Below are 26,313 nucleotides of genomic sequence, written 5' to 3' on the forward strand. Positions count from 1 at the left end.
TATTTAGAAGAGTTCAGCCTCTTGGTCCCCATCTGGGGCTGCTGTGTTGTTTTGCCCAGCCAAAGCCGCCATGCGCCTGCTTCAGCCAGCCTTCCCTTCCTGCCGTTCCAGGTTGGCATGCTGGGGAAGGGGTTCAGCGACGTTGGCGAGGCCAAAAGCGGCGGCGGAGGCACCGCAGTCTCCGCCTCCGCTGCTGCCACCACCACCACCGGCTCGCAGTTCCTGGAGCAGTTCAAGACGGCCCAGGCGTTGGCTCAGCTGGCAGCTCAGCATCCTCAGCCATCCGGGGGCAGCAGCGCGGCCACGTCCTGGGACAGCGGCACCACGAGCCACTCCTCGTCTCTCGTGCAGTACGGTAAGGTGGAAGGGGGCAGCTGAAAGCTGGAGGGGTCTTGTGAATGGGGAGAGTGTTGGAATGCACAGTTCACTGTTACAGCCCTGGCAGGGCTACACCGAATGCCCCCAAATTCTGAATCTGCTTGAGGATCTTTGGTTGAGTTAATAACTGCTTCTCAGTACAGTGGTACCTTCATCATCATCAAACCTTTATTGTATTAGCATACAGCCATAGCAAAATAAGACAATATAAAAATGCTAGAGACACACAACCAAGCAAAGTTCAAGGCGATATTGCTGGCGTAATGACATTTAAATTATCCTAAGACAATAATGCAAAGATTTAGTTGCCAGCGCCAGAAATCTAATATGCGGATATATATAAAGCATAAAATGGCCCCAGAATAAGCTCGGCACGTTGGGTAAAAAGGAATATTATAAAAAGAATTAAAACAGGTCCAAGTCTAGGACACACTACCCTGTCTGCGTGGCCCTGAGTTTCAGAGCCTGCACTATGAAGATTGCCACCCCACATGAAATTTGGGGATTTGCGTCCACAAGAAGCGATTTCAAACCGCCTTCCTTGGGCGTAATGGTGGTCGGGATCAAGAGGAGGAGCTTAGATCTTATTGGCTCATAAATAGGGCAGTAGAAAAAGAAATGTATGAGGTCCTCTACTTCATTCATTGTGCATGGACATAGACGCTGAGTAATAGGGGTCTTAGAGTAAATCCCCTGAAGGAAGGCCGTGGGTATAGAATGGAAACGGGCCATAGTAAACACTCTTCTCAAATTGGGCTCCGTCAGTGGTACCTTTGTTCTCGAACAACTTAGTTGTTGAACAAATCAGGTCCCGAACACCGCAAATCCAGAAGTAAGTCTTCCAGTTTGTGGACATTTTTCAGAACGTCTGACGCGGCTTCCGCATGAGCGCATGAAGCTCCTGCAGCCAATCAGAAGCCACACCTTGGTTTTCGAACGGTTTTGGAAGTCGAACAGACTCCCGGAACGGATTACGTTCAAGGTACCACTGTATACCTACCTCCGTATCCGGCCACTCTAGCAGCCAGAATTGAATCTGTGAAGAACACTTACTTATTTTGCATTTATATCCCATCTTTCTTTCTTTTTTCTTTTATTTTTTAAAAAGCCAGGCAGCGCCCACGGGTCTTAAACCACTGGAAGGGATTAGGGGATCTAAGCAATGCTTTGGTTATATCCCATCTTTCTTTTACCTCCAAGGAGCTGCACGCTGTCCCCCCCTGCCCATTTAATCCCCGCAACAACTCTGTGAGGTTGGTGAGGCCGAGAGGCAGTGACTGGCCCAAGGTCCCAGCCAGCAAGTTTAATGGTTGAGCGGGGATTTGAACCCTTGTCCTTCCCAGGTCCTAGTCTGGCGCTCCTAACCACTAAGACACTCTGGCCCCGCACCTCTGGTGGTACGGTTTGTCAGAGCCTTTGAACTGAGCTTAGAGACCAGGGTGGAATTTAAAAGAAAAGATTAAAAAAATATTTTTTAAGAATATTTTTGCAGAAACTGATTTCAGCATTCTCCCAGACCAGAAAGCCATTCCATTTTTCATTTGGTGTTTGCACATCTAGGTCCCATTGCCCACGGCATTTTTGTGTACAATAGGTTGCCATATTCTAGTGTAAATTGAGGAAGCTCTACGACAAAACAATTGAAATGTCCCCTGCGCTAGCACTGGTTGGGCTTAGGATCCCATCTGCTGATGATTATCCTAAAGAATCACCTCTTAGCCTTTCTGTTGACTGCGGCCCATATGGAGATAGCCAAGTGTTGGAAAACCAGTGTTGGGTTGAACATTGATTCTTGGTTTGACAGAGTCAGCATTGGCTGAGAAACTAACATGCCAGGTGAGAGCGACAAAGGGCAAACACAATCCACATTCCTTTTATAACAGATGGCAAATGTTTATTGAATACATAAATTGTTCAGACTGTGGCAGGAATCTACCTAGCACTCATGGGGGAAATGCAGTGTGATCTCTTAGACTTATCAAATGAAACGTTATACCTGGCATGAAAAAAATTGTAATTTCGTCAGGACAAATTATTTGTTGTTTACTGTTGTAACAATTGTTTTCTCAAAATTTAGCTTCTGTACCTTGAAAATAAAAACATTATTGAAAATTGAGTATTTGCACGCTTCCCTACAAACCTAGGATTGCTGCCAACTAAAATCATACGCAGAAGAGACCAATATCTCCATTATTATGCAGTGGGTCTGCTTTGAATAGGATTAGTGTAGCAAACAGCCCATAGACATTTCTTCATTTAGCAACAGATTCTGTAACATTATTTCGGGTATCTGTACAATTACGTAATAATTCAGAATTTCTAATGGGTGTATGTAAACATTAAAAAGAAAAACCATACCAAGTATAAGATCAGTTAAAATTCACCATAAAAACTACCTCGAAATGCCTGCTAAAGTATGCTATGAAATTAGTGTTTTTTTTTAAAAGCCATTTTTTTGAATAAAAACAAGTATTCCTGGTAAAAGTAATACCCTAAATCAACATGGGTTTAGTGGTCAGATTTGTACTACTTGACGGAGAGCTTTATTTTCTCACTGGTTTTTAAATCCTGATTTAAATCTGCACATTCCTCCTGCCTTAGTGTGAGCTGCATACCAGTAGACCCTTTCTGGCTCCCTCATAGCTATAAAGGGGGGACAGCGTATGCTATAGCAAGTCTTGGCATCATCAGCAAATTCAGTCCTGCATCTGTGGTAGCTGACTGACTGCCTGTGGTGATCAAACAAGCAAGGTTTTTATTCCAAATCCTGCTGTGTCTAAAACCAGGGTTGGGGAAACTTTTCAGCCTGGGGGCTGCATGTTAATAATAGGTGCAGCCAGAGGTTGGTGTGGGTGGGGCAAAGGTCATAGGTTAATACACAGGTGCTTTGTAAGGAGGAGGAACTAGGAGTTGCCTGTCCTGGGCTTGACGACCCTCCTTCCGTCTCCGGCACGCAGATTTGAAGAACCCGTCGGAATCCGCTGTGCACAGCCCGTTTGCCAAGCGCCAGGCCTTCCCGCCCACCTCCGCCATGATGGAAGTGTTCCTGCAGGACAAGCAGCCTGTGGTGACAGCGTCCGTCACGGCCCCGCCGCCTCCGTCGTCCCCCCTGGCCAGCAAAACCAACCCCGTCTCCCAGATGTCTCCGGGCTCCTCGGACAACCAGTCCTCCAGCCCCCAGCCAGCCCAGCAGAAGATGAAGCAGCAGAAGAAGAAAGCGTCCTTGACATCAAAGGTACACAGGGATTTCCCATCCTGCACGGCGCGGGGCTTAGGCTTGAGGCAGCCCCCCAAAGGGCCCAATGAACTTGGCAGGTGAGCGGGAAGGGGCCCGTAGCTCAGGAGTGGAGCGTCAGAGGCTAGTCTAATGAGCTGGGTGGACCCAGTGGTCTGAATCTGTAGATGGCCTCATCCCAGTGTACCTGAAGGAGTGTCTCCACCCCATATCATTCTGCCCAGACACAGGTCCAGCGCCGAGGGCCTTTTGCTGGTTGCCTCCCTGCGAGAAGGAACCAGGCAGAGTACTAGGAACCAGGCAGAGGGCCTTCTCAGTAGTGTCCCCCCCCCCCCATGGAACGTCCTCCCATCAGATGTCAAGGAGATAAGCAACTATCTTAGAAGACATCTGAAGGCAGCCCTGTTTCGTTTTTAATGTTTGATGTTTCATTGTGTTTTTAATATTCTGTTGGGAGCCGCCCAGAGTGGCTGGGGAAACCCAGCCAGATGGGTTGGGTATAAATAAATGATAATTATGATGATGATGACTCAAAGATATTGTACTGGGCAAGGGTGGAATCTCAGTTGTAGAGCAGCTGCTTTGGGTGCACAAGGTCTCTGATTCAACCCCCAGCATCTGCATGAGACTCTAAAGTTTCTTAATCTTCCTACATTGCAGGGGGTTGGGGTCCCTTCTAGCTCCTTGATTCTGTTGTTCAAGACCTCGCGTCTGACGGGGGTGGGGGAAATGCACCATCTGCCATCTTAGAAAGGAATGAGAAAAATGGGCAGTGGTGAAAATCATTAGATTATTTGTTATTTTATTGATTAAATTTGTATATCACCCTATCCCCGTATATCTCACAGCGGCTCAATATGATTAGATTAGGAGGATGCAATTGAATCAAAACCCTAATATATCCATGGGAAAACGGGGGGGGGGGGTGTTTCTTGATATACTGTACTACTAAGTAGAACGCTGATAATACAGCCGTTCGTTGCTTTTAGTTCTTTGTACACCCTGTTACTTTTAAAACTAGTTTTTTGTTGTTGCAGCTTGGAAGCGTGGCACACTTTTAGCAATTAAATGATGATGGTGGTAATTTTAAAAATGCAACAACCCTGAGCCTCTAAAGGCGACGTTGAAACCCAGGCACACCCTCTGCCACAGAAGGAAGTGGAAAGCCTTGGCAGCCTCCGCTCTTCAGGGTTTGCCAGTTTGAGAGCGGGAACGCCACTTTCAGGTTGCATGTCGGCAGCTCATCAGACCACCTCTCCTTCCTCAGATTCCCGCTCTGGCAGTGGAGATGCCCGGCTCTGCGGATATCTCGGGGCTCAACTTGCAGTTCGGGGCGTTGCAGTTCGGTTCGGAGCCTGTCCTCTCGGAGTACGAGCCTGCCCCCGCGACAAGCGCCTCCGTCAGCCAGCCTCCAAGCAGCCTGTACACGAGTACTGCAAGGTGAGGCGAGCCTGTTGACCTTGTATTTGGGGGAAGGGTCTTAGCTTAAGTGGGAGACAGCTTGGCAAGCAGAAGGTCCCAGGCACAACCCTCAGTGGCGTCTCTAGGTTGGGCTGCAAAAAGACCCCTTTAGTGGGGTAAGAGAGATGAAAATAGTGCTCGTAAATTTCACATTCGGCAACCAATGAGCCCCTTTGGTTTCAGATAGTACATGGGTGAAAGGTAAAGGTAAAGTCCAGTCGCGGACAACTTGGGGGTTGCACGCTCATCTTGCTCTGTAGGCCAGTGGAGCTGGTGTTTGTCTGTGGACAGCTTCCGGGTCATGTGGCCAGCATGACTAAGCCATTTCTGGCGAACCAGAGCAGCGCACGGAAACTCTGTTTACCTTCCTGCCGGAGTGGTACCTATTTATCTACTTGCACTTTGACGTGCTTTTGAACTGCTTAGGTGGGCAGGAGCAGGGCCAAGCAACGGGAGCTCACCCCATTGCGGGGATTCGAACCGCCAACCTTCTGATCGGCAAGCCCTAGGCTCAGTAGTTTAGACCACAGCGCCACCCGCGTCCCTAATACATGGGTAGATAAATCTAAAAAACCCAGGACACAAATTTTCATGGCCCTCTAGCATCTATGGTGGCTCTTTTTCCAGGAGCGATGTGTTTAGTGTTAACTCTGGAAGTGTGGACTCGATTCTGACCAAAGTAAGCCTCCTTGTGTATGTTTTGCTCTGGTACAGGGGTCAGCAACCTTTTTCGACAGGTTTTTCCACTGTCCCTCAGACCTTGTGGGCGGCCAGACTATATTTTGAAAGGGGGGAAATCCCCCCACCGACTCCCCCCCTCCCTTCTCCACAGCACCAGACAAGCCCCAGTGGCTACTTACCTGTGCCTTGCAAGCGGCAGGACCGGAGGGACGATGAGCAGCGCGAAAGGGCTGGCTCAGGAGGGGCTGCTTAAAATGGCACTCAGCCAACAGCTCAACAAAGCCCAGCCCTCTTCCTCCTCTAGGCAGGGCGGGGAGAAGCCAGGAGGAGGGAGGGAGGAGTCGCCGTGGCGGTTGCGTGTGGGAGGGGAATGGCGCAGCCTGAATGATCAGAATCCCCACACCGATCCATGCGGCGACTCCCAGACCGTCCGCAGGCTGGATCAAGAAGGTAATAGGGCTGGATCCGGGCCCTGGGTCTTTGTTTGCCGACCCATGCTCTAGGAGGCTTAGTTGGTGGAAGCCGCCTCTTGCAAGCCACTGGCAGGAGCCCATTGGCAGTTTGCGTGCTGAAATCTCCTGACCCTTCTTCACCTGCAGCGAGTCTCTGTCCACGATTTCGTCCAATAAGAGCCAGGAGCCGGGTTACCAGAGCGGCACCATGCCTACAGCAACATATACCTCCCAGAACAGCGCTCAGGGACCACTGTACGAGCAGAGATCCACTCAGACCCGGCGGTACCCAAACTCCATTTCCTCCTCGCCCCAAAAAGACTTGACCCAGGCCAAGGTAAGCTTTGTCCCCGAGTGCTCTGTTAAGATGGGGCCTTATTAACAACACAACCGCGATGATGATCAGCATGGCAGCCTGTGGAAAACTCTGTCACCAGAGGTGGTCTCTTTTGGATTAGGATAAAACCTTCACAGAACATGAAAATCTCCCATTTTCTGTCTTCTCAGAGGCATCTGGCTGATGGCAAGAGGATGCTGGACTGGAAGGGGTTAGATCCATCAGGGCTCTTCTTCAGGGGAAGAAGACGTTGCTGGGGCTACAACTCCCATCAGGATTGACAGTCAAGGATGATGGGAGTTGTAGTCCAAGCAACATCTGGATGGCTGCAGCTTCCCCACCCCTGGCCTAGAAAGAATATGGGGAATAAGTGGATGCCTTTGGGTCTCACATTCAAAGCATCAAGTAATTCATAGCTTGACCGCTGTCTATGATGAGCATCGCTACTAGAAACATTGAACGGATCCGAGTCTTTTAAAATAGGGAGGTGTTTGAGAGCAGGGTACTTGGCTGGGGTTGGGGCGATGCTTGATCTGTGCACCTAACGTGTGTTTCTGTATCAACGGCAGCTGACTTCTCTTTCCCTCTCTCTTTCTCTTCTCAGAACGGCTTCAGCTCGGTGCCGCCCACGCAGCTGCAGACCACGCAGACAGCCGAAGGTCAGTGCCTCCCCAGCATGCCTGCGGTTGGGGGGGGGGGAGAGAGAGAAATGAGCTGAGCTCGCAAAGAATTTGTGCAGCAAGCAGTGTTGGCCATCCTGCGGCACACTCTGCTTCCGCTTGCAGGCGCCCCCTAGCAGACATCTGGTTGGCGCCTTTGAGAACAGGGCGCTGGGCTGGACTTGACGTGTATTGTATCTTGAAAAAAGCACGCCAAGAACGCTGGCCAATATAAGTTTCAGTAGTGGGAGTAGTCCCTGCTCGCAAATCAACACTCAATTGTAACAAAAACTAATCCATTCCCAAGTATGTATTCTGATAAGGATTACAAACTCAAACTCATAAGGATATGTATAACACAATAATTCGTTACAGAATTAGAGATCAGAGTTTATAAGTAGAGATACGTTCATGTTAGTTCATAGTCAGATTCGACCTGAAGGTCTTAGTTTCAATCACTGAGCAGAAGTCAGTTATGGATCAGAAACCAGGAGAGGGCCCTGTTTCGATGTATTCACCTTCATCAGCTGGAAGTATCAAGCATTACATAAAAACCCATTAAAATTCTAAATTGTCATAAATTAGAAAACAGTCATTGTGTATTGTATCTTGGTTTTTTGCCCTTTTAATGTTGCTTTCTATGCTGCTTCAAATTTTGCAAGGGGAAGTGCGGGAAGAAGTCTTGCTTGGGCGATCTGCCCCTTAACTCTGCGTTCCTCTCCTTATTTCAAACCTGCCCCCTATCTAGGTTCTGCAGGCCCCGCTGTGAAATCGGACTCCCCCTCTGCCCCCAGCATCACGACCCCTCTCAACGACACTGTGTCCGCCGCATCCTTGCTCACCACGGCCACCCAGCACTCTTCGGTGCTCAGTAGCCTGAACCACACGGAGGAGCTCCCCAGCACGGCCACCACGCAACACAGCAGGTAGCAGCAGGGGGGCCTCAAAACTGACCCCAATCCTGCCCCCCAATGGTGTGCTTTCCTTTGAAGTTGAGTCACCTGGTGCCATGGCAGATGTCGGGGTAGGGGGTGAGGAGATGAATGTCTTCTGTTCCCCACCCCTGGAATTTGATAGACCTTGGGCCCAGCTTTCTCAAGCTGTCATGAGGGCTAGCAACCTCCTTTTGCAGTAAAGTTGAGGATCTGTATTTTGCGCCTAAGAAAACAACCACTGCATTGCCTGTCGTGTGTTCAGTTTTATTCCATTTTTCTGTCGATTTGATTTAAAAACAAGCTGTTTTTAAAACAGCTACGGAAATGAAGTAAACTGCCCCCAGATCTTTGGATGAAGGGCAGCATATAAATGTAATAAATTTATTTTTTTTTAAAAAAGGAGGGGGGAACCAATGGAATTGCGCCAAAGCCTCTGTAAAGGTCAAGTTAAATGGAAAAGGCCAGGCACAGGGCATTGCCAGCCATTTGGCTGTGGGTTGACCAGCGTTCCCTTCCCTCTCTCCCCACAGCACGTTACCCACCCCTCAGAACAGCCTCTCCTCGTCAACCTCTGCTGGCCGCACGTCAACTTCAACTCTCTTGGTGAGTAGAGGGAATGAGAGGGGAGAGTCAGGTTTTGGTGCCGGAGGTGCCTATTAGCGGGCTTGGAGTGCCAGTTCGTGTCTGTCTTCCCAAGACCCAACAGCAATCTGTTTTCCAGGTACCCTTGTCTGGTTCACACGCATGGTATTGCTTCTGCTTTGGCTGCTCCCTCTTTAAGGGCAAGAGCGCATTTATGCACATAGGAGAGCTCCGTTGGTTGAAATTAACGTGAGGTTATACTAGAACAGTGTTTCCCAACCTTTTTTGGGCAAAGGCACACTTGTTTCATGAAAAAAATCTCGAGGCACACCACCATTACAGCCCCGTGACATCAGCGCGCAGCGTCACGCCGGGAGGGACATGAATTGCTAGCAAATTACATAATCACCTCCTTGAGGGCTGGCTCATCTTCTCCGAAGGCAGAACCCCATTAATTAACAGCACAGACTCACACCATAGCCAAGAGGAGGGGGGAAAACCTCAGTCATGCACAGTCATGCACATGTGGGGGCTAAATGAGGACGAAGACCGGGCAGAGAGCAGGGTTCAAATCACCCCACCTGGCCAGGACAATCCCTGGGTGCTCCCTTGGGCCACTCGCCTGATCCACCTCGCAGGGCTGTTGTTGCGAGGATAACACGGGGAGAACCACGCGCGCCCCCGGGAGCTCCTTGGAAGAGAAAGCGGGCGATGAATGCAATGCACGAAATATATGAGAGGCGACCAGGTTTTGCAGGTGAGGGGCCCCCGCCAGCCTCCGCTTCCAACACCTGGCGCAACGACGCCGAAGTTTCCCCCTGGGCTCGGCTCGGGGAGCAGCGCTGCTCCCCCCCGGCTCCCCTTCGCCCTCCCGGCTCTCTCTGCCGCCCACTGGGGACCCCCCTCACCTGCCAACTCCGGAGCGCCGGTGGAAGTTGCATGCATGCATGCAGGGCGCCGCGTTGCCATTGCATTGCACTGCACTCCATGCAACGCCTGCACGCAGGCATTGCCTTGCACGCCCGCCAAGGGGTCTCCCCGCGGTCCGATGCGTCCCCTCCGGCGCGGATGCAGCATTGCAAAAATTAAAAAAACCCGACGCAGCCCTACCTGGGGGGCAGCCGCCGCCGCTCCGCCTCCGCGGGGATCCCCGGGCTCCATCCTGCCCCCCGATCTCCGCGGGGGCGCAGGCAGGCTGCGCGGGGTCTGCGCGGAAGAGCCGCTGTGCTCATTCCATGGCCGGGAGAAGAGCGCTTCAAACAAAACGCCCGGCCCGCCAGGCCACGCTGGGAAACATAGTTCGTGCACCCCGCGCGGGCGCGGAGCCCAAGGGCGAGGAGACTATGGATCCCGGCAGCCCCCGTGCCGGGGACAGAGGGGGAGAGGCCGGGTGCAGGGATGGAGGGACGGGTGGGCGAGCGAGTGAGTGAGTGGCAGCCGCCAAGCCTTGGCTGAGAGCCAGGAAGGGCCTCCCCGGAGGAGGAGGGGGGAGGCGCAGAGCGGGAGGGAGGGAGGGAACCCCAGGGGTCATCTAGTGACGGCGCCCCAATCGAAAATTTGACTTTTAAAAAAAAATCTTTCAAATTTTTTAATTTTCCCCGCGGCACACCAGGCAACATCTCGCGGCACACTAGTGTGCCGCGGAACAGTGGTTGGGAAACACTAGAATCCCTCTCTGATTTCCAAGAGGAAGTTGTTGTGCCTCCCATCGACAGAGGCATCATGTCTCTGAATACCAGTTCCTGGGAACCGTGTGTGAGCGGAGTGGGCCTCCCATCGGCGCAATTGCTTGGCCACTTGGCCACTCTGAGAACAGGATGCTGGACTAGATGGGTCTAGGCCTGATCCTGCCGGACTCTTCTTATTTTGTTGTTGGTTATATTATGTGCCAGTGTAGATTACAACAGAACAATACCCTTTAAGGCAAAGGAAAACCAACCAACCATACACAGAAGTCATCAGGTAACTTGACAGTTTCTAAGTGGGTCACAAAATGTGATTCTGAGCTAGGGTAAAAAGGTGTGGCTTCAGCATATGACTGAGGCTAAATAATGATGCTAGATAAACCTCAGGAAAGTAATAATAATAATAATTTTTTATTTATACCCCGCCCTCCCCAGCCAAGGCCGGGCTCAGGGTGGCTAACAAGCAATAATGAAAACAAGTTGAATGAATACAACTTAAAAACAAAAATAAAATACAACATTAAAATATTGAAACATTAAAATATTAAAAGGTAGCCTCATCGCAGGAGGAGAAAGGAAAAGAAAAAAGAAAGAGGGGGAGGAAATCAAATTGATTCTAAGCCAAAGGCCAGGCGGAACAACTCTGTCAGATCCCGCAGGGCCCTGGTCTCATGAGGCAGCGCGTTCCACCAGGCCGGAGCCAGTGTTGAAAAGGCCCTGGCTCTGGTTGAGGCTAATCTGACTTCCTTAGGGCCTGGGACCACTAGGGTGTTGCTGTTTATGGACTGAGGCTCTCCGTGGGGCATACCGGGAGAGGCGGTCCCGTAGGTACGAGGGTCCTAGGCCGTAGGCCAGGAAGTTGTCATGTGGCAGACAGAGCTGCTTGGGGAAGATTAGTGGTTTATTCCCCAATTGCTCTTTGGCCCCCAGAAATATATGTAGTGGAACTTAAAACCAGGGATGGGGAACCTGTGACCCTCCAGATACTGGTGAGTTTCAGATCCCGTCATCCCTGACTTGGCTATGCCAGGAGCAGGAACAGCTGAAGATGCAAGGTTGTCTGCTGGTGTTTGTAGATCTGTACGGTTGTAAATCTCTTTGTCTCTGTTGTGTTTGGCTTCCCATCTAAGTTTGAGGCCTGCAAAGTGCATGCCCCCCAACATCCTGCCTAGCTTGCCCCGTAGCTATCCAGGAGGGCGCTGAGCGTGCGAAAGCAAACCCCTGAGCCGCAACCAGATGCATCCAGCCTCGAACCCGTGGCTGGCTGAACTGCAGTGCTCTGACATGCACCTTGCTGCTGCGCCATGCGACTTTTCAGCACGGACGCATCAGTCCCCGTCTTGCAGATCCTGACTTCCTTCCCCTGCTTCCCCTCCTGGTTTTTTTGCAGCACACCAGTGTGGAGAGCGACGCCGGGCTCCATTCTTCCGCAAGCACTTTCTCCACCTCCTCCAGCACCGTCTCGGCTGCGCCTCCCGTGGTCAGCGCCTCCTCGAGCCTGAGTAGCGTCAGCAGCCTGGGCCTGAGCCTCAGCGGCAACTCCACGGTGACGGCCACGACCCGCAGCTCTGTTGCCACGACGTCAGGTGCTTCCTCAAGGCTCTAGGCCTGGCCGGCGGCTAAAATGCACGTGTGTGCATGAGAAAGCAGAGAGCTGGGGTGCTCCTTTTTTAAACATTGCTTTACATTCTGTTCCTGCGGCTGTTGATTCATATATACATTTCTGCTCTTCCCTCTTTGGACAGTGTCTCTGTAAGGCAAGGCAAACGCAATCTCTTTAGCAGCTAGCCAAATGGTGAGCTTTGAGCTCCCTTAAGCCTCTCTTGTCTGCTTTGAGCAGAGAGAGAGAGAGTGTGTGTGTGTTTGCCGGAGCTGACATGACCGTCATTCATATAATATTACTATTATTTATAAAACGAGTACACCGCCCTTAATCCAAAGAGCCCAATGCTGTTTACAGCAGAAAAGTATAGAATGAGAATACAGTTGTACCTCGGTTCTCAAACTGAATCCGTTCCGGAAGTCCGTTTGAATTCCAAAAATGTTCGAAAACCAAGGTGTGACTTCTGATTGGCTGCAGGAGCTTCCTGCACTCAATCGGAAGCCGCGGCAGATGTTTGGCTTCCAAAAAATTTTCGCAGACCAGAACAGTCACTTCCAGGTTTGTGGCGTTCAGGAGCCAAAACGTTTGAATCACAAGGCATTCGAAAACCAAGGTACAGCTGTACATAATAAAACGATAACAAATCACACACACTTTTTGAAAAGCTGTAGAATAATAATCAGCCTGGTTGAAGAGAAATGTTTTCACCTGGCGCCAAAAGATACGTAACCAAGGTGTTTAGGTGAGCCTCCCTGGGGAGAGGGGACGTGGGTGGTGCTGTGGGTTAAACCACAGAGCCTAGGACTTGCTGATCAAAAGGTCGGTGGTTCGAATCCCTGCGACGGGGTGAGCTTCCGTTGCTCGGTCCCTGCTCCTGCCAACCTAGCAGTTCGAAAGCACGCAGTGCAAGTAGATAAATAGGTACCACTCAGGCAGGAAGGTAAATGGCGTTTCCGTGCGCTGCTCTGGTTTGCCAGAAGCAGCTTAGTCATGCTGGCCACCTGACCCGGAAGCTGTACGCTGGCTCCCTCGGCCAATAAAGCGAGATGAGCGCCGCAACCCCAGAGTTGGCCACGACTGAACCTAATGGTCAGGGGTCCCTTTACCTTTACTCAGGGGAGAACATTCCACAAATGGGGAGCCACAGCAGAAAAGGCCCGTTCTCATATTTCCACCCTCTGGACCTCTCATAGAGGAGGTACACATATAAAGGGGGGATTTTAACAATGGAAAGTGCCAGCAGAGCTGTGCTTATATGGTTGTTGGTTCTCGCATTTCCTGCCCCCTTATAAGAGTCCAGATGTTGCTGCACTACAGTTCCTATGAGCCGTTGACCATTGGCCTCCTATGTGGGGCTGGTGGGTGTTGTAGTCCAACAACCTCGGCGGGAGGGGTGTCACAGTTTTGCCCCAGCCCTGTAATAAAGCAAGAAGTGGGGAGAACACTGTGAGCACTCTCTGTGCCACACGTTCTGAAGCATGGGTGCGCCTTCATTGCGTTCTCCCTCCAATCCCTCCTTTTCAGCTATGTCTAGTCCCTGTGACTAGTGACTAGTTTAGTTTAGAGCAGGACTGGATAAGGTTGCTGCTGTACTTGCAGGTCCCATCACCCCTGGGCATCGGTCACAATGACTGTGGCTGAGGGGAGCTGGGTCCAGCAATGCTTGGAGGTGCCCCTGGCATAGACTGTAGGATCACAGAGTTGGTATAGACCTCCAAAGTCATGTAGTCCTTTCCTCTACTATTGAAGGAAGTCCAATGCTAACAATACTGAGCTGAATATACCAAAAGCCTCAGTCCAGTATATCTGAAGGAGCGTCTCCACCCCCATCGTTCTGCCCGGACACTTGAGGTCCAGCGCCGAGGGCCTTCTGGTGGTTCCCTCACTGCGAGAAGCCAAATTACAGGGAACCAGGCAAAGGGCCTTCTCGGTAGTGGCACCCGTCCTGTGGAACGCCCTCCCACCAGATGTCAAAGAGAAAAACAACTACCAGACTTTTAGAAGACATCTGAAGGCAGCCCTGTTTAGGGAAGCTTTTAATGTTTGATGCATTACTGTATTCTAATATTTGGTTGATGCCGCCCAGAGTGGCTAGGGAAGCCCAGCCAGATGGGCGGGGTATAAATAAATTTTTTATTATTCTTATTCTTATTCTTATTCTTATTCTTATTTTATTATATAACTGGCCGAAGTCAGCTTCCTATACCCCTAAGCCAGGGATGGGGAACTTTCTGCCCTCCAGGTATTTCCAAACCACAACTCCCATCATCCCATACTGTTGGTTGGGGTTGATGGGAGCTGGAGTCCAGCAACATCTGGAGGGCCGCAGGGTCCCCATCCCTGCTTTGCACCTCTGCAAGTGCACTTACTTGGTCCCTGATTGGTTGGGACATGTGTCTAAGACAGGCGTGGAATACTTGTGGCCAGATGTTACTGCACTACATCTCCCATTATCCATACCGGCTGAGGTTGATGGGAGCTGGAGTCCAATAACATCTAGGGACAGCAGGCTTTGGACTTGCCATCTTCCGCACACAGAAGCTTGTTTCTTTCCACTCAGCTATGAGCTTGATCCTTACTCTTCCGTATCTAACATTGCCAGTCACACACTTTTTAAATTTTGGTTTGTGCATGCTCGCTCTCTCATAATTGTAAGTCTCACTGCTTCTCGTGGTAGAGGAGGGGGCAGTGGTCCTGGGATGTCTGTAGTTAACTCTGCTTTCTCCCCATAGGGAAGGCTCCACCCAACCTGCCTCCAGGTGTGCCGCCATTGCTGCCGAACCCGTACATCATGGCTCCAGGGCTGCTGCACGCCTACCCGGTGAGTAGGGGCCGTTTTACAGTTCCATGCCAGTAGATCTTGCCTGGCTCTTGACCATAGCATGGCAGGAGGGACAGAGCATGGGAAATCAACCTGGAGTCGGTACCAGATGCAGTCAAAGCAGCCTCCAGCCTGCTTGTGTTGCAACATCTGACTCCGACAAAAAAACAACAACCCAAGACCTTTGAAATAATCCTGGTTTATGGGAAGCGAATCCAAACAAACCAATACAATACAAAAATGAACGTCCCTTGTGAGAGACACGGGCCTCTCCCTAACCTGCTGCTTCTCTTGCAGCCGCAGGTTTATGGCTACGACGACCTACAGATGCTTCAGACGAGATTCCCCTTGGTGAGTTAAATTCAGCCCTCCCTCTGCCCTCCTAAAATAACATCATCATTGCTACTTAGAAAACATTCCGCCTCCTGCTGCTCTGCATTGTGTAGCAGGGCTCCTTTGTTCTTCTCTTGCAATGTTTGTAACACTTTCATAACGGAGCAGACTGGAATAATCTTAAATGCAAAACCTGAAATAAACTGAAAATAAATTTTCTTTGACAATGACATTTGTATGCCACCCCGTAATATCCGCTAAACGCTATGTGACACCTGGGAGTGGTACTTTGCCAGTAACTAATAAACAAGCCCAGTTTTTGAACAAAGGTACTGCTTTTGGTCTTCTCCTTCTTCTCCATCCCCTTCAGATATAGCTCTTGTTTTTCACAAAGACACCAACCTTTTTACTTGGGGCAGATCCCCGCTGTGCCCATTTAAAGCACAAGGCTCCCCCCAAGGAATCCTGGGGGCTGTAATTTCAGCCTCCAGCATCCTTAGCAGACGACATTTCTTAGGATTCTTTGGGGGAAGTCATGTGTTTCAAATGTGTGCTGGGGTTGCTTTCTGGTCCCTGGAGGCCAGTTCCCTCCTCCTCCTCCTCCTCCCCAGTTGAGATGAACATCCTTAGCTTCTCCTCCTGCCTCTCTTCCAGGACTACTACAGCATCCCGTTCCCCACACAGACCACCCCGCTTACTGGAAGAGACGCCAGCTTGAGCAGCAATCCTTACTCTGGTAGGAGACGGTTGGGGAAGGGAGTTGGATTTGAGCCACCTGGGAAGGGCAGTTCAGTTGTTGTCCTAATCAGACTAATTCTGTAGGTTTCTGTTCAACTAACTTACTTATTTCCAGTATTCATATCCTATCCATCAGTCAAAGAGGCTCTCCAAGGGACAATGCCGTTCCTTTCCTGAGGCTTGCAATCTAAAAGACAAGACACATGAAGGGAAAGGGAATGGGGAAGGGAGCGACGCGAACTGCAAAGCATGACGACATCTTACATTCTTCTTTATATAGGAAGATACCTGCTAGAATGCTAACTTGCTGGCACCAAGCTAGGTCCTTTGGGTGGGTTTTTGTTTTGTGTGGGAGTGGATTGCCACTTACCATATTTTTCTGTGTATAAGACAACCCCTATTTTTTTGAACCCAAAATTAGGAAATCAATATTTTAGGGTTGCCATAACTTTAGAAGTGAAAATCCGAACAATCAGCAGCTGTGAAAAGTTGTTCAGCCTTTTGGGGGGCAGTGGCCCTCAAAGCCATTGAGCTTTGTTGGGGGCAAACCAAGACCCCCAATCACCCTGCTGAACACCACGCTCTGGCCCACCCAAGCCAAACACCCAGACATTTGAAGGACCCCTGTGCATTCACTATCTGTGTAGAAGACGACCCCCAATTTTGGAATAAAGGTTTTTTTTTGTAGTATAAAAACATCTTTTTTGTTGAAAAATACAGGGTATTATTCTAAGTATTTACAAACATCATTTGCACAGAAAATGGAGCAAGGTGGTGGACAACACACAGAGGCAGCTGTATCCTATCAGTAATGTGCCGTAATCTCCCTACGTTCCTGCAGAAGGGTGGTGGCAAACTAGATACACACTTTTGCCATTGGGACCCTACGCTGAGACCATATAACACCAGTCTTGAAAGAGCTACACTGGCTCCCAGTACGTTTCCGAGCACAATTCAAAGTGTTGGTGCTGACCTTGAAAGCCCTAAACGGCCTTGGTCCAGTATATCTGAAGGAGCGTCTCCACCCCCATCGTTCAGCCTGGACACTGAGGTCCAGCGCCGAGGGCCTTCTGGCGGTTCCCCCGCTGCGAGAAGCCAAGTTATAGGGAACCAGGCAGAGGGCCTTCTTGGTAGTGGCGCCCTCCCTGTGGAACGCCCTCCCACCAGATGTCAAGGAGGAAAACAACTACCAGACTTTTAGAAGACATCTGAAGGCAGCCCTGTTTAGGGAAGCTTTTAATGTTTGATGCATTACTGTATTTTAATATTTTGTTGGAAGCTGCCCAGAGTGGCTGGGGAAGCCCAGCCAGATGGGCAGGGTATAAATAATAAATTATTGTTGTTATTATTATTTATTCTCACTCTGCCCTCCCCCCGCCCAGGTGACCTTACGAAGTTTGGCCGCGGTGACGCCTCTTCCCCCGCGCCGGCCACCACCCTGGCCCAGCCTCAGCAGAACCAGACCCAGACGCACCACACCACCCAGCAGACCTTCCTGAACCCGGCCCTGCCTCCCGGCTACAGCTACACCAGCCTGCCCTACTACACCGGAGTCCCGGGGCTGCCCAGCACCTTCCAGTACGGGCCAGCTGTGTTCCCCGTGAGTGCCGGCCTGCTGTGGAGCTGTGGGGCTGGGGTGGAGCCAGACCCGGCTGCTTCCTCCCACCCTGCTCACTCCCCAGCCCTTTGCTTTCCCCAGGTGGCTCCCACTTCTTCCAAGCAGCACAGCGTCAACGTCAGCATGAACGCCTCGGCCACCCCCTTCCAGCAGCCCAGCGGCTACGGCTCCCATGGATACAGCACCGGTGAGTAGGTGGGGCGGCCACAAGAGTTGAAGCAGCCTTGAGGGAGGGCGTGAGATCGTCTGCAAGGGGCATCGTTCGCCGCGGTTCCCTGCCTTGGCGAGGCTCACTGGGCGGTGGGCAAGGGGCCAAACCTTTGGTGCCTTCAGCCCAGTCCTGCAGAACCCCCTGCCACTAGAAATTCTGCAAGCAGGCCCTTCCATTGCAACCTTTTAAATGCCTGCTGGAAACTTGGGTTCCGCCAGGCTTAGTATGCAAGCCAACATCTTTCAGCAAGAGTTACCGTGATTTCTGGCTTTTAACTTTCACATGTGGTTTTGGGGTACAGTTGTAAGCGGTATACAGTGGTACCTCGGGTTAAGAACTTAATTCGTTCCGGAGGTCTGTTCTTAACCTGAAACTGTTCTTAACCTGAAGCACCACTTTAGCTAATAGGGCCTCCTGCTGCCGCCGCACGATTTCTGTTCTCGTCCTGAAGCAAAGTTCTTAACCCAAGGTACTATTTCTGGGTTAGCAGAGTCTGTAACCTGAAGCGTATGTAACCTGAAGCGTATGTAACCCGAGGTACCACTGTATAGGTATTTTTTTAAATATAACTGAGCGGTTCATTTTTAAAAATAGAGCCAAAAGCCAACATGGTTACTTCCAGGTGTTGCAGGACACCAGCTGGTGATGCCAAGTGGGTATGGATCATAGGATTATAGAGCTGGGTGGGACCAGGGTCATCAGCAATGCGGGAATCTCAACTAAAGCGACCATGACAGGTGGCCATCCAACCTCTGCTTAAAAACCTCCAAGGAAGGAGAACCCACCACCTTCTGAGGAAGACCATTCCGCTGTCAAACAGCTCTCACTGTCAGAAAGTTCTTCCTGCTGTTTATCCGGAATCTCCTTTCTTTGTAACTTGAAGCCATTGGTTCGAGTCCTGCTCTCCAGAGCAGGAGAAACCAAGCTTGCTCCATCTTCCATGGGACAGCCCAGAAGATATTTGAAGATGGCTATCACAGCTTCTCTTTTCCAGGCTAAACATACCCAGCTCCTTCAACCATTCCTCACAAGGCTTGGTTTCCAGACCCTTGATCATCATGGTCACCCTCCTCTGCCCACATTGCAGCTTGCCAACATCTTTATTAAATTCTGTTGCCCGGAGCTGGACTCCAGGTGTGGCCTGAATAGAGTTGGACTATTACTTCTCCTGATCCAGGACACTAGATGTCTGTTGATGCAGCCTAGAATAGCACCAGCCTTTTTTGCTCCTGAGAGTTGCCTTCTGGAGGACCAAAATCATCTGGGGCTGGATAGACCCCGTGGTCTGACTTAAGGCAGCTTTGCATGCTCATAATATTAGGGTCTGTTATAATATATGAAGTCTGTTGTAATATATTATAATATTAGAGTCTGTTATAAAATGCTACGGCCATCCTTTGACTCGGGCATAGGCAAACTCTGGGACTACAATTCCCATCATCCCTGACCACTGGTCCTGTTAGCTAGGGATGATGGGAATTGTAGTTCTAAACATCAGGAGGGCTGGAGTTTACCTATGCCTGCTTTGACTCCTCAAAAATAGCTCCATTGCGTTGGTCCTCTTGATGGCTCCACGTTTCTCCACAGATTCCATCAGATTCGTTCATTTTTAGTTTCATTTGCATGCCTCTTTCCCGCCAAAAGAATAGTGCTCAATTAGCTTTAACAGCAAAGAAAACAGGAGCACGTCTCAAAATCAACCACTGCAAGAGCCATTTCATAACAGCATCATAGCGGCAAATATAGAATCATAGGGTTGGAAGAGACCACAAGGGCCATCGAGTCCAACCCCCTGCCAAGCAGGAAACACCATCAGAGCACTCCTGACATATGGTTGTCAAGCCTCTGCTTAAAGACCTCCAAAGTAGGAGACTCCACCACACTCCTTGGCAGCAAATTCCACTGTCGAACAGCTCTTACTGTCAGGAAGTTCTTCCTAATGTTTAGGTGGAATCTTCTTTCTTGTAGTTTGGATCCATTGCTCCGTGCCCGCTTCTCTGGAGCAGCAGAAAACAACCTTTCTCCCTCCTCTATGTGACATCCTTTTATATATTTGAACATGGCTATCATATCACCCCTTAACCTCCTCTTCTCCAGGCTAAACATGCCCAGCTCCCTTAGAAGCATACAAAAAAAACCCCAGCACTTCATTACTATAACTGGAACAAGATTATGTTAGCATTAGACCTCATGGCAACAGCAAAAATAACAAGGGAGATTCGCAGTCTCCCCTTGGTCCCAGAAACACCCTTTCCATTGTGTTGCTCACAGTCCCTCTCCTGCAGCAACTTGCAAGGCTTCCAAAGGCTGCGGTTGGGGTAGCTGGGAACTCCCACCCTGGTTTTGCTCCCAGATACAGACCCTGCACCGCTTAAATCAGGAAGGCAGACACAGACATGGAATTAGGTAGGGCCTAACGCTCTGAGGTGGCGCTGTGGGTTAAACCACAGAGCCTAGGACTTGCTGATCAGAAGGTCGGCGGTTCGAATCCCTGCGATAGGGTGAGCTCCCGTTGCTCGGTCCCTGCTCCTGCCCACCTAGCAGTTCGAAAGCGCGTCAAAGTGCAAGTAGATAAACAGGTACCGCTCTGGCGGGAAGGTAAACGGCATTTCATTGCACTGCTCTGGTTCGCCAGAAGCGGCTTAGTCATGCTGGCCACATGACCCGGAAGCTGTACGCCGGCTCCCTCGGCCAATAAAGCAAGATGAGCGCTGCAACCCCAAAATCATCTGCGACTGGACCTAATGGTCAGGGGTCCTTTTACCTTTAATGCTCCAAGGAACTCTGTCTGCATCAGTATGGTAAAATGAGCATCTGGCCACCGAGACTACCTGTGCATTCCAATGACAGAGCAGCACTGCCATATTGTGAACCTGCTCCTTCCGGGGAAGACAACTGACCAGTTTCTCGGACGTGGGAGCCACTCTCCCACAGTGCCTCCCTCTTGCTTCTTGCTTCTTTTGCTTCTTGCATCTCTCCACTGCATCCAAGCTGATGTGTGCACATGTACACCAAAGCCAGCCTTTGCAACATCATGATATGGCTAGGAGGCTGTTCTCGCCCTCAAATCGCTCTGGGAAGGAGCTAGGGGAGCCAGGAGGGGAGGAGTTTGGGCTTTGCATGCGACCGACCAAGCTAACTGCTAACGCCGCTTTGTTTCCCCCCCTTTTCCAGGTGTGTCAGTAACATCCAGTAACACAGGAGTGCCAGACATCTCTGGTTCTGTTTACTCCAAAACGCAGGTTGGTGCTTCAATGTGGGAGGTGGCTCCTGAGTGTGCTGTGTGAGGTTTGGGTGCTTGGCTGCCTTGCAGTAATCCAGTTGGAGTGTAGGAGCAAAGGAACTGCCCCGGTTTCCCCACCAAAATCTCCCCTTCCCCTGCTGAGAAACAAAAATAATACAATCGCAAAAAACGGGGGAGGGTCCTGAAAAATACAGGCAACTCGTTTTAGGTCGTTCCTAAAACGGGTTGCCTGTATTTTTCAGGACCCCCTCCCTGCTTTTTGTGATTGTATTATTTTGTGCATGATTGTGAACATGCACATAGCACCGAACCCAGAAGTGGCCCAGAAACATCAAGAAAGACATCATTAAAAGAGCAGAACGGGGCAGAACGAGGTGTTTCAATTGCACATGATTTCACGCAAACACGCCGTGACCCAGAACGCAAACCCCACACAAATCAGGGGTTGCCTGTATACATCTTGGGAGTCAAAGGCCCACGGGTAAAGAAATGAATCTTCAGCATTCGCCAGAAGCTGTATAACGAAGGTTCCAGGCGCTTCTCTGTGCGGAGGGGGTTCCACAATTTTGGGGCTGCCACAGAGGAGGCCCACTCCTTGGCCAGCCCCTCCCTGAGCCTACTGAGGGAGGCAAAACTACCGAGCAGGTCCCATCTAGAGGGTCTGTAGGGAAGGATCTGGTCTTTCAGATATTTGGGGTCTGAGTGGTTTAGGGCTTTAAACGCTTAACGTTTAAGCGTTAAACCTAACGTTTAACCTAGAATTGGGCCCAGAAATGAACTGGCAACCTGTTTTCAAAGAGGGCTTGTGTGTGATCTGAATGGAGCCCCAGTGGGCAATCTGATAGCTGCATTTCGGGCTGTTTCTGAGTCACTTTCAAGGGCAGCCCCATGTGGAGTGCATTGCAGATATTGCTGCACTCCTGGCACTCATAATCCCTGACGGTTGAGCCGCTCTGTGACTGTTGCAGGGACTGATGGGAGCCCAGCAACATCAGGAACCGGGGTGTGGGGTGGCGACGCAGGTTCCCTGCCAGCGACATAGGCATAGCTGTCAACCGTCCCTTATTTGGCGGGAAAGTCCCTTATCCCAGCGCCGTGTGCCGCTGCTGTCCCTTATTGATGATGTCCCTTAAATTTCCCGGGTTTCCTGCTCGCCCGGCTCAGGAGGGAAGCAGTGGCTCAGGGTCCTCTGCCGTGAGAGAGAGAGCGCGCGCTGGTGCCATCGTCCTGGTGCGAGGAGTTCCATCGGCCCTTCCCCGCCCAGGGGGAGGGAGAGAGACTCTTGCCCACGCCGCCCGCGAGCCCGGAGGCGTCAGCGGTGGTGGCAGCTGAGGAGGCGGCCTGAGGGAGGAGGAAGAGTAGGGGATGGGGAGGGACGCAGAAGGGCGGCGCTTCAGCAGCTGCGGCGGCGCCGCAACCGCCTCATGCCGGGTTGACAGCATCTGTCAATCCTACCAATGTATGTAACTCTTCACAACAGCAAAATCCCTTATTTTGGCTGCTGATCCCTTATTTTCGAGGCTGCTGGCCCCTTACAGTGGTGCCCCGCAAGACGAATGCCTCGCAAGACGGAAAACCTGCTAGACAAAAGGGTTTTCCGTTTTGGAGGTGCTTCGCAAAACGAATTTCCTATGGGCTTGCTTCGCAAGACGAAAATGCCTTGCGAGTTCCTGCTGGTCCCCCCCCCCTTTTCGAAGCCGCTAAGCCGCTTATCAGCTGATCCGATCAGCAGATAAGCCGCTAATAGCGCTAATCCGCTAATCCGTCAATGGGCTTGCTTCGCAAGACGAAAAAACTGCTAGACGAAGAGAATCACAGAACAGATTCTTTTTGTCTTGCGAGACACCACTGTATTTTCAAATCTGTAAGTTGACAGCTATGGACATAGGAGACGCTTGTGGTAGAATTCCTGTCCCTAAATGCCCCTCTGTGTGTATGTGTACCCAGCAGCAGTCGTTTGAGAAGCAAGGATTCCACACCGGAACCCCCACGGCCTCCTTCAACCTGCCGTCGGCGCTGGGCAGTGGTGGCCCCATCAACCCTGCCACCGCCGCAGCATATCCGCCGGCCCCGTTCATGCACATCCTGACGCCTCATCAGCAGCCGCACTCCCAGATCTTGCACCACCACCTGCAGCAGGACGGGCAGGTAAGGGCGGGTCTCAATACACCTTCCCTCCTTTGGGCAACCACCACCTGTCTCCAGGTCCCTCCTCCTCCTTCTCCTCCTCCATCTCCATCTCCATCCCCCTCATTGCACAGAGACGTAAAACAACACACCTCATGCACACGCAGTAGGGAAGGCCCTGGGATACTTTTCTAGCAGGTGTCTTGATCGCCCCAGCTGCTGGTTCGTTACCCGCTCCACTTCTCCCCTCCTGCCACATCCCAGACTCGTCCTCGCACACTTGGGTCCAGGGGGGCTGTCATAACGTCTCCTTGTATTTTCCATATCCTGGGCCTGCCTCCACCTTCCCAAAACAGTCGATTTTGTACTTCCAACGCCAGCAGGAAGACCAGGTAACGAACCTCTTGGAAGGGGGTGATCGCTTGGGCCCATCCTGCTGCGCCCTGGTGGCTGTGGTCAGTCTTTGCCGTAGGCTAGGGAGCTGGAGGGAAGCTTGCATTCCTCCCATGTTTGTGCCGGACTCCAGCCTCCCATCGTTCCTCCCTGCCTGTTGACCGGAGGTTCCTGGGAGTCCAGCAGAACCTGGGAAAGGCTGCCAGTTCCCCCAGCTCTGCCCCAGACAGATGCGGGCATAAAAACACAACCATACACACACAACACGCACAGAGCGACGGACCCACATGCTGTAGAAATCTTCTTTCCCTGCTCCTCCCTCTGTCCTGGGGCTGGTCGATGGTGAACCAGCCTTGCACAGGCTCTCTAGGGAGAACGGAGCAAAGGCAGGACGTGTTGGAAGTGAGGCAGGACGTCATGAGCAGAATCGGAGAGTTTGAAGGGACTCCAAGGGTCATCTAGTCCAGCCCCCTACAGCCACAGGAATTCCAGGCAGATGGCCAAGCAACCTCTGCTTAGAAACCTCCAACAAAAATTCCAAGCTGTTCGACCATCAAACAGCTCTTTCCGCCAGGAATGAGGCTGGCCAACTGAGTTCCCTCTGGATGACACTGATTGGCAGCTCCCATCATCCCTGAACGTTGTTCTGGGATGCTGGTGGGAATTGCAGTCCTTCAGCATTTAAAGGGCACCACGTTGGCTATCCCTGGTGATGAGCTTTAACCGTGCGCTGTATTAAGAAGCACTTGCTCCCTCTACCAAATTGTGTCGTGTGCAGTGTGGATTCCCCACCACAGAATACCGGGATCCAAGTCGGCTCGATGAATAAAATAAAATTAAAAGTTGTCTAGCTTAGGTCTCCCACCTCAGATCTGAATGGTCAAGCACAGAGATATGCTGCAGGTGCCATTACGCTCAGCAGGCAGAGCTGTCCAAACTATTGGCTATGCTTTGATAACTAATAGCAGCTGCTGGTGTCCTGCCCCGCCAGGTCGTAAAACTCCACGTCAGATTTTGCAACTAGAATTGGAGTACCTTGCTTTCCTAGTCTACCCAACGGCACAGTAGGATTTGGGACATCACAGGGAGCGTTTGTGGCAGTTTGCTATGGCCCTTGGCCATTGGTGGCACAGTCCAGGCTCTTCCCTCTAAAGTAGAGGGAGGGAAGATCTACTGATAAGTTGCCACTTGCCATGGAATTGGCAAAGGTTTCTGACATCCCCTTGTTTGGCAGCAGTGGCAGCAGAAGGTTCTTTCCAAACCCTGAATTGGCAGTCCTCGGGTGCAGATTTGTACTTGCGTACATAGGTCATCCCCATGTATGTCTCCTGGAGTATGCTTGGCTTCAACCCCCACCCAAAACTTGCCATCTTGTGCATCTCTCCACACCCACCCTGTGCTGCGCTTGGCTCTGGCTGGTGAACTAACAAAAGCCCTATCCAAAAAAACCCAAGCCCTTCCTGGCCTTGCTCCGGAGCCGGGCTGCGAGAAACTTGTGGCGTCCTCCAGATGTCGCTGGACTACAACTCCCATCATCCCTGACTTATTTGCCTTTGCTGGCTGGTGGGAGCTGCAGTCCAGCGTTTAGGTCAGTGTTTTCCAAAGGTGGGTCTGCAGCTGTTTTTTTGGACTACAACTCCCATCATCCCTAGCTAGCAAGACCAGCGGTCAGGGATGATGGGAATTGTAGTCTGAGAAGAGCTGGAAACCCAAGTTGGGGGAACGTTGATCTAGAGCAGCCTTTCTCAACCTGTGGGTCCCCAGATGTTGTTGAACTACAAATCCCATCGTCCCTAGATAGCAAGGCCAGCGGTCAGGGATGATGGGAATTGTAGTCTGAGAAGAGCTGGAAACCCAAGTTGGGGAAACACTGATCTAGAGGCAGACAGAGCATTCATGTTGCTGGCAAGAGAAGCAACCTCTTTTCTTCAGCTGACTTACTCATTTCACATGCTCATGGGTTGCTGGAGCCTGTTTCGTGCCTCCAAATAAGGCCTGGGGAGCTGAGCTAGCTGCTAGTCGAGCCTCGCTCACCTTCTTCCTTCCCCCCCCCCCTTTTCTTCCTCACAGAGCGGCACTGGGCAGCGCAGCCAGGGCACCTCCATCCCGCAGAAGTCGCAGGCGAACAAGTCTGCCTACAACAGCTACAACTGGGGCGCCAATTGAGGGGAGGCTCAGAGGCGGCTCCACACACTTCAACCAAGAGACAAACGGAAGGACGACAGCAATCTACCCAAGAAGGAAGGACCCCAGAAGGAAAGAAGAGCTCCCCTGCCCTCAGCACAGCCCTGCAACAGCCCCGGCAGACCCCGGCCAACATGGCTCTGGGCTCAGCATCCTCCCCCCCCCGGCCCTCCAGCCACCTTCTCCCCCCCCTCCCCATTGTATGTAATATAGAATTTGTATCTTTTTTCTTTCCTTTCTCTCTCTCTCTCTTTCTCTGCATTCATTCAGATTACGAGCTGTTCAGCCGTAGGGGCCTTTTCTTTTGTTTCGTTTTTCTACTCCTTTACTCTTCCCGCCCCTCCCCACCCACCCGCCCAGAAAAAGGAAGGAAGAAAAAAAAAGAAGTACCGCCTGACGGATCCAAAGGAGTCAACATCTGGAATCCTCTCTCTCTTTCTCTCTCTCTCTCTCTCTCTCTCTCTCTCTTTCTCTCTCTCTCCCCACTCCTCCTACAATGCCCCCCTTTATTATTAGGAATAAGATCAGTAATTGATATGAACCGCATTGTAAGATTAATTAGTTGAAGTGTTTTTTTTGTACTGTGTTCTAAATTTAATGGATAAATGTGTCTTGTATATAAAAACGAAAACCCCA

General features: G+C 51.0%; 1 protein-coding gene across 34 annotated transcripts in view; it reads left to right on the top strand.

The window, feature by feature from the left end:
* UBAP2L (ubiquitin associated protein 2 like) overlaps positions 1–26,313 on the top strand; it is a 49,068-nt gene extending 22,755 nt beyond the window's left edge. For 7 of the 34 annotated variants that reach the window (XM_083476994.1, XM_083476978.1, XM_083476984.1 and 4 more), the window contains 16 exons: positions 112–355; positions 3,336–3,613; positions 4,881–5,053; positions 6,355–6,544; positions 7,149–7,203; positions 7,952–8,129; positions 8,669–8,741; positions 11,796–11,991; positions 14,741–14,829; positions 15,127–15,180; positions 15,817–15,898; positions 17,283–17,500; positions 17,600–17,705; positions 20,904–20,971; positions 22,924–23,121; positions 25,564–26,313. In XM_083476994.1, coding sequence (XP_083333120.1) covers positions 112–355; positions 3,336–3,613; positions 4,881–5,053; positions 6,355–6,544; positions 7,149–7,203; positions 7,952–8,129; positions 8,669–8,741; positions 11,796–11,991; positions 14,741–14,829; positions 15,127–15,180; positions 15,817–15,898; positions 17,283–17,500; positions 17,600–17,705; positions 20,904–20,971; positions 22,924–23,121; positions 25,564–25,659 — 2,298 coding nt within the window. In that variant the 3' untranslated portion in view covers positions 25,660–26,313. Of the gene's footprint in view, positions 1–111; positions 356–3,335; positions 3,614–4,880; positions 5,054–6,354; positions 6,545–7,148; positions 7,204–7,951; positions 8,133–8,668; positions 8,742–11,795; positions 11,992–14,740; positions 14,830–15,126; positions 15,181–15,816; positions 15,899–17,282; positions 17,501–17,599; positions 17,706–20,903; positions 20,972–22,920; positions 23,122–23,456; positions 23,493–25,563 lie in introns of all 34 variants that reach the window. The other 27 variants (XM_083476973.1, XM_083476998.1, XM_083476991.1 and 24 more) reach the window with 11 other exon arrangements.

Source organism: Podarcis liolepis, assembly GCF_965112155.1.
Source record: "Podarcis liolepis genome assembly, chromosome: 15".
NCBI classification, from domain to species: Eukaryota; Metazoa; Chordata; class Lepidosauria; order Squamata; family Lacertidae; genus Podarcis; species Podarcis liolepis.